This window comes from Oreochromis aureus, linkage group 11 (assembly GCF_013358895.1).
Source record: "Oreochromis aureus strain Israel breed Guangdong linkage group 11, ZZ_aureus, whole genome shotgun sequence".
NCBI lineage: Eukaryota > Metazoa > Chordata > Actinopteri > Cichliformes > Cichlidae > Oreochromis > Oreochromis aureus.
Genome location: NC_052952.1, coordinates 25,229,090 through 25,236,562, shown reverse-complemented (window position 1 = coordinate 25,236,562; position 7,473 = coordinate 25,229,090). Strand labels below are relative to the sequence as shown.

The 7,473-nt window shown below is 40.9% G+C and overlaps 1 protein-coding gene across 2 annotated transcripts in view; it reads left to right on the top strand.

Annotated features, from left to right (window-relative positions):
• The first annotated feature begins 1,317 nt into the window (after positions 1 to 1,317).
• bcam (basal cell adhesion molecule (Lutheran blood group)) overlaps positions 1,318 to 7,473 on the top strand; it is a 47,893-nt gene continuing 41,737 nt past the window's right edge. The window contains exon 1 of one of the 2 annotated variants that reach the window (XM_031731544.2): positions 1,318 to 1,623. In XM_031731544.2, coding sequence (XP_031587404.1) covers positions 1,560 to 1,623 — 64 coding nt within the window. In that variant the 5' untranslated portion in view covers positions 1,318 to 1,559. The remainder of the gene's footprint in view (positions 1,624 to 7,473) is intronic. The other variant, XM_031731545.2, reaches the window with a different exon arrangement.

Sequence of the window (7,473 nt, the reverse complement as noted above, 5' to 3'; positions counted from 1 at the left end):
TGATGGGAAGAATTTCTTCCCTCCCTCCTTCATAGCCAGAAATACAGTGAAGAAAAGAGAGTTTAGGAGAATCAAAGTGTGTAAGGGTGCACAAGCTGCCTTAGTCTTAGCTACTTCCCAGTAGCCCTGTCAAGTGTAGAGAGAGCTGTTTGGGATCCAGCCAACCCCATCAACAAATCACATCCATGGCTAGTGTAAATCTATAAATAAGTCTACGTTAAAGTAGAGCAAGTTTGCAAGGATCCTATTGCCTCTCCTCTTTGAACAGGACTGAAAAAATATTAACCAGCACTTTTGAGCCAACTATGTTTGGAATGCGTGTCTTTGAGTGCAACTGCTCCACAAGGGGCTATTATTACCTGCAGGGAGTGTCGATTGTTTAGAACTGCTCCATGGTCATCAAGTCCCCCGCTAGAAAAAACTACAGCTGGGTAGATGTTTACGTCGTGTGCTTAGATGAAGTTTTTTTAAAATGAAGTCTTCAGATCGTAAACCCATAGTGGTTTTTGTTTTTCAGTTCCAAGCTTATGGGATTTGACATCAATCAGTTTCATCGGTCAGACAAGATCCACTCCCAGCACAAAGACTTGTATGACTATACTGGGGATAAGCCACTTAGATCCTCATGATAATTGTTTATGTGAGCAGTAAATACCAAAATAGGCTGTGGCACACCCTTTAAAAACCCAAAGAGATTCTGAAGAGATTTCATGTCTAAGAATGAATGGTATGTCTGTCAATGGCAGACAGCTTATCTAGCTCCAAGAAATGGCCTCCAGTTGCTTTGAAAATGAAAAACATTATTTCCAATGTATGCAAGTTGGGGATGTTCCACCTTAAGGGTCTAAGCAGGGCAGGAAATTTAAGAAGAATATTATGGATGGGCATGGGTTGTTCTAAAGCCTATTTTATTAAGGCCATTTATTTATTTATTTAGCTAAGTCATTACCTTCTCAATAACCCGGTGAAACACATACTTTAAGCTTTGGCCCATGTCTAGATTGAATTCAAAGGTTTCTAGGCAAACCAAACTATCAATTATGACTGTGATTCAACCTTATGCATTTTATAGCGAGTTCCTTATAAGCTTAGTTAGATTTTTACGAAAGGGGTGCTCTTTTTGAGCTGAGAGTCAGTGAGGCTCATGATAAAATCACTTTTAACTTCCCTTTAAGAGATCCTGCGGGCCCCCATGGACATATAGGCCCACGATTAGTCAAGCAAGTCTTTTCATTGCAAGGGAGAGAGAGAGAGAGAGAGAGAGAGAGAGGGAGGAGGGGGTTGTTTTGAGCGGAGAGGGGGTCACCTTTTGTGCAAATATATCAACCAAGTAGACTGCCACCAGCATCAAATTTCCGTGTGTGTGTGAGAGAGAGAGAGACACGAAGAGTGCGCTGGACTCATTTTCCAGAGTGAGCGAGCGACAGAGAGAGAGAGAGGTTCAGAAAGCTTTGGAGCGTTTAAAGAAGAAACGACTTGCTGCTGTGCCACATTTCCACTCTGTACACCCTTAAAAAACACCGTAAATACATTTTCCCGAAAAAGTTGGAAAAGTGGCCATGGACGGGATAACACACGGACGCACGCTGCTCTTGTGCACCTTGCTCCTCTGGGTATTTCAAGGTAAGTGTCCTTAGTACTTTCAGTTATATTTTAAACGGACTCACTCCTTCTGATTAACTTTCCCATGCTGTTGACAGCGTGCTGGCAGGATTTCGATGCCTTCGGGCTGAAAATGTATACTTTCTTTTTTTAGCGGAGTCCGACTTTGAGATGTCCGCCGCTTAAGCCACAAACCTGTCTGTCGGCTACGTGCCGCTGCGGCTTATTAAGTTCTGAGCTATTTCATTAAGTTTGCCTGTGTCTGTAATTTATTGTTTTATCCTGAGAAACCGTAACCTACTTATTTACAAATGAGAGAAGCAGGATAAACCGAATCTAGTGGAAACCGGATTTATTCCCGGTTCAGCTCTGCACCAGTCACAGGTCACGCAGTCTCGATGAGTTGTTCACTAACGGGATGTTGCATGTCGCACCTTTGGCTGTGAGTGGATGTGCGGGAGCTGCATTTCTTCACCTAAATGCACTTTTTTTTAATGCGGTACTTTCGTTTGGTGTGCTACACATCCCCCCCCAGCAACAACAACAACAAACAAACAAACAAAACGACCCCCGCCTAAAAAAAAGACCAACAAAAAATATGATGTTCAAGTTCAGATGAAGTAGCCCGTAGCTGGAAGAGAATCTACAAAAAGCTTTAAATCCTCTGATCACCCCAGTGAATCTCTTACCCTGGAGTGAAAGTCATAAGCTTTTATTGTGAAGACCATGTTGCTCCTCTCTTATTCTGTCTCATTCACGTCTGCCTGCTGCGGTGCAGTTTCCAGCGCTTTGATGTCTGATCTGCGGGATTTTCTGTCTCCTGTGTTGGCAGTGAGCCTTACCCTAAGCACCCCTAGGTGCTGCCAGAGAAACTAAGCCAGTTTAAATGCAACTTGATTTTGGCCTTGCATGTTCTTTGTCAGAGAAAAGTTTAGGATTGTGATCAAAGCCCATATTTCAGAGAAATGATGTGGCGCTGCATCAGGTTTATAGCTGTTCTAAGTGTGGCTGAGGCGCATCTCTCCTCAGAATATCACTGTAATATTTCATTGCTTAATTTCCTTAAAACATGGACTACATCATGATTTTTTTTTGGCATTTTTCACATGCATGAGAAAGGTAGAGGTGTAGTCAAGAGTGGTAGCTTTGTGGTTGTCTATGGCAATAATAGACATTGTGGGTTCAGCACTTAAGACGACCTGAAGGATGATGGTTATATTTCGTGTTTTCTTACACTCTGTTTCCTGCATCACATCACAACAGTTGTGCTTTGCTGTCTGTCTGCCCTTGATCGAGCTTTAAACAGGTACCTTCAAAAAGTGCCCTGTAATTAATGAAGTAAGTAGTGCATCACACATCAGGCAGCTGTGCCGCATTGATTTAAAGGCTTGGCTCCAGGTGCTGTGCTCCCCCCTACCCCCCTACCCGCCTGCCCCATCCCCTCTGTGCCACGCCCTAGAGTTGCTGCTGGAAGGTCTGCTTAAGTCTGAGGATAAATCTTTCCTTTCTTATTTTTCCTTGGAGATAAAGTTTGTCAAAGTTCTCTTTTTCTTTGTCTTTCTTTTGGCTTGACTTTGTCTAATAATACCATCTTGTTATTTTGGGATTGTTTCATACAGACCTACATTCTCAAGCAGACATTGTGCACATATGAGAAGTTAACCTTTAATGCCAGGCAGGGCATTTCACTTCCACTTGCATTTCCATTTTCTACTTGCATGCAGTGCAAGCTCCAACTGTGTCATTGGTGAACATGGATCTGAGCAAAATAGAACAGAGGCACAAATATCAACCACCGGGTAGTCATATTTTATAATTTGTTTGAGACTGTTCAGGCATGGGAAAAAAGTTATCTACAAATGGTACAACCACTCATAGATAACCACAGATACCATGACAGCACCCTCTACTGACTGTAAACATTTTGACAGGAACAGTGAAGGAAGTGAGGAGTTACAGAACTTCAAAGTGTGCAACGAAGAAGGTCAGAGAGGATTACAGTCACTGGAAAAGTTGGACTATTAAAAGATATCGTAATTATTTCTGAGGTTAAAAAGTAAAAGCACAGTAAAATAATTCTTTTTGTAATGATATTTATTTCTACTTTTTTTCTATCACAGTCTGACTGATAAAGATGGATACAGTTTATAGAGGCTTATTGTTTATTTATTTATTTTAGATCTTCCCATCTATGTGTACTGGAGCCAACAGGCAGCTCTGCATTGGATGTGTTGGATGCACATGCTCTTAGTTTACTCAAAAGGAAAAAGGCCGTATGTACGAGCATGCCAGTAATTACTTAAGTGACACATGTGTATGTGTTGTATGGCAGCCTGGATCACCCTTAGGTGCTCGGCATGCTGATGCCCTGAGTTATACTGACCCACTGACCCGTTCACTCAGACATTCCTCCTGTATTACTTGCCACAGGAATCAGCAATGAAAAAATTTGTAAGTCTGTTGGAAATTAGCAACACAATTTTTACACCTGAGACAAAAAAAGCAATTAGAAAAAATTCCATTTATGAAGTTAGTGTTTTGTGTTATTGTTTTTGTAAAATATAAACAGTAAAGTTGCTGAAGTTTAAGGCTGCTTTAAGTATACTTAAAGGTAATAGCCTCCCATACCCCCAATACCCCTAGAAGACACACTGCGTGATGCAGAATAAAGAAAAGCAGAGTTTAAGTCAGCAGTGCGTTCTTTGTGGTTGTGTGTATGACAAAAATGATAAGAATATTTTTGTGGGAATTTACTGTAAATGTTTGTCTCAACTTTTTATCTGTGACCAACCTGTGGTGTTAGAAGGAGCCTGTGGTGTTGGTGTAGATGATGGTGGTTGACGTTCTCACACTATGCTTCCTGTAATGTATTTCTCTGGCATCCCTAATAGAAACAAATGCAGTTTTCTTGAATTAAAAAAAAATCTGAATCTGTCATTTTTAACCAAACATTAAGCTTTTTATCTTATGTTTTCTTAAGTTCACTTTAATGAATATTTTATTTACAACTGGACCCTTCACGCCTCAAAAAGTGCCCTGTAATAGAATACATTTGTAGTCAAAAGTAGCTTCTTTGTGGTTTTGTATATGTCAAAAATAAGTTAATCAAGATTTGTGGGTATTTGCATAAGTTGTGTTAGCACCATATCTATGATCAGCCAGTGGTAATTTAAGGGAACAAGTGGTCGTGGTGCCCATAATCTTTTCTTCCTTTCTCACGCTGTGCTTCCTTTTTTGGAGGAAGAGTTTCTTAAAGTTCTCTGGTCAGTGTTTTTGTGTTGTTTTTGTTATAAAACACACACATTAAAGTTACTGTAGATGTTTTTTTTATCCTAATGAAAAAGACTGTGGGATTATGGTAAAAACTACAAAAGATAGTCAAGATGGTTACGAACAAGTGGAGAGAATCATTGTGACAAGCATCAGCTGAGTTCAAGGTGTTATCCCCTAACATGTACGGTCAGCCTCTTTGTCTAACACCGCCCTAATTCCCACAGTCATTTCCTCACGTTTAATTTCTGTGCCCCCTGCCAGACCAGCTTCAAAAGTGCACCCCCTGCAGCGATGTGTAATTATTATGGTATTAGGTCAGAAAAAGAGCCATTTAGCCGCAAGGAGGTAAAATCTAGAAGACCTTTTTCACGGCTGTCCTGGGTCACTGGGTTTGAATTTTGTGCAACCACACGCTTGTATCCATTCTTAAATTTGTGAATGCTATAATGTATATGTTTGCACTGAAAGAACCGAAACACATAGATACCTAGTTAACGTGCACTGCACTGGAGTCTGATGTTCAATACTGGGAAGAAGGTACATACTTATCTCAGTGTTATTTAGGCCTCGGGGGGTGGTGGGTTTGGAGTGGAAAGGCTGTAATTATGATGTTTGGGAACATATGTGTCTGTGTGACAGTAACGAAACGGAATGAGGTGCATACCTGTGGACATGTCATAGCTTGCCCTGCAATGTGTGTGTTTGTTTGTCGTCACCTCAAATTCTATGGAAAAGGACTTCCTTTCTCACTTTAAAGCCCCCTCTGACCACAATTCACGGGCAGTAATCCACATATAAACAAACAGTTACAATGCACTTTTCACCTCACCATCTCGAGACAGTTTTATAGGTGAAAAGCTGGAGTCTCTTCACTGCCAGGTTGCATTCTTGTGCTTTAAATGGATTTGACTCAGTCGAACAACCTCTGGCCACAAATTGAACATTATTCAGTCAAAGTAAAGGGCACATTCAGGTTTGACTTGTGGTTGGAAGTCCATTTAGTAATCACTGGGTTTAGAGAAGGGAATTTTAGCATGCCCGCTAGTGTTTATAATTCACAGTGAGTAAAACGTTAAAGCCCTTTGCAGCAGTTCGATAGGGCGCTAATGTTAGCTCGTGAGCTGGCACTCAGCCCTGATAGTCTACTGGGAATCTACAGATGGTAGACTGTGTGGTTAATCTTGGAAAAATCAGTCAGTAAGAACGAGAGAAGAATGTGGATTGGAAATGTAATGGAAAAGTAATGACGAAAAGTTTTTCGTCACTCTCATATATAACAAGAGTGTCAGAATGGCAAGGCAAAACTGTTACACACACACACACACACACACACACACACACACACACACACACACGCAAACAAACAAACAAAAGGCCTGTTTCTCCAGATTTGCTTTGTCTATGTTCCCATCTCTCTCACTCTATAATCATGTTTCTTATTACTTGTCTCATCTTTGTATTCCTCTGTCTGCTTTACACGCTGTCTTGGTCTGGTTGGTCTTTATATCTTTTATCTTTGTAAAAAAAAATTTTTATTTTAAAGTCCCTGCATTATGACTTTTGTTGGAGAGGTTTCTGGTTGCTTTTACACCCATCTCTAGAGCTGTTATATGACAGATTTTTGGCCACTAGACATGTCCTTGTTTTGCACTTTCTAGTGCACTCATTTGAGTAATCATGTCTGTCTCTGTCACAGTTTACATTTGAATATTTATTTAGATTTGTTTTAGTGGAAAACTATTAAAGCTAATACTCTATAAGAATGCCACAAATATTAAGCAGTAACCAATGTAATCATATGGTTTGGCCTGTTTGTTTTAAGGCTTGCCATTAGTGGGTGTGTAAAGAGCAAAGGAAGGAAGCGGAGAGGAAGGGTAGGACGGAGACAGATCAAGGGATGGGATGAGAGATGATTACAGCTCACTATTGTCTTGCCACTGTGTAGTCTTGTTCTTCTTATCCCAGGGGAGGAAGTTGACAGCAGTGGGTAATTTCAAATACAACCTTGAAAAGAAGCACTTCCTTAATTGTGCGTCCTTGCCTCAATATGTGTATATGTGGTGGCAAATTGGGGCTGGCGGTTGCAATTCAGGGTTGCAGCAAAATTGAAAATTCACACAAAGCTTTTTCAAGAGACGAGGTTAAGTGCTGCCAGTCCATTTAGCAGGAGAGTGCCGAAGCAACATGCAGATAAAAACCGTTATGTCTCACTGTGTTTGAGGGAGGAAGGCACAAAATAGGAGCAATGGCTTGAGCTCTTTTATATATCCAGTGTTTTCATCTGTGTCATAAAACAAAAACGAGCTACAGTCATTTGTTTCTGCCACACAACATGGATTCGCAAGTCCTGTCCTGTGCAGTAGTTTTCAGCAATCAAATAGCAGCCAAGAGACAGATAAAACTGACAAAAGTGATAAAGGCAGAGATAGCGGGAGTAAGATCAGTCAGACTGAGTGTGTCTGGATTGACGAATGCCAATTAAGAATGGGGAATGTCACGGAGAAAGCCTGCATCTGTGGCCAAGGAGATCATTTTCTTGGCAGTGGAGAAGAAATCCTAACCCCTGTGCCCCTCCAACCTTAAAGCCTCCATCTGACT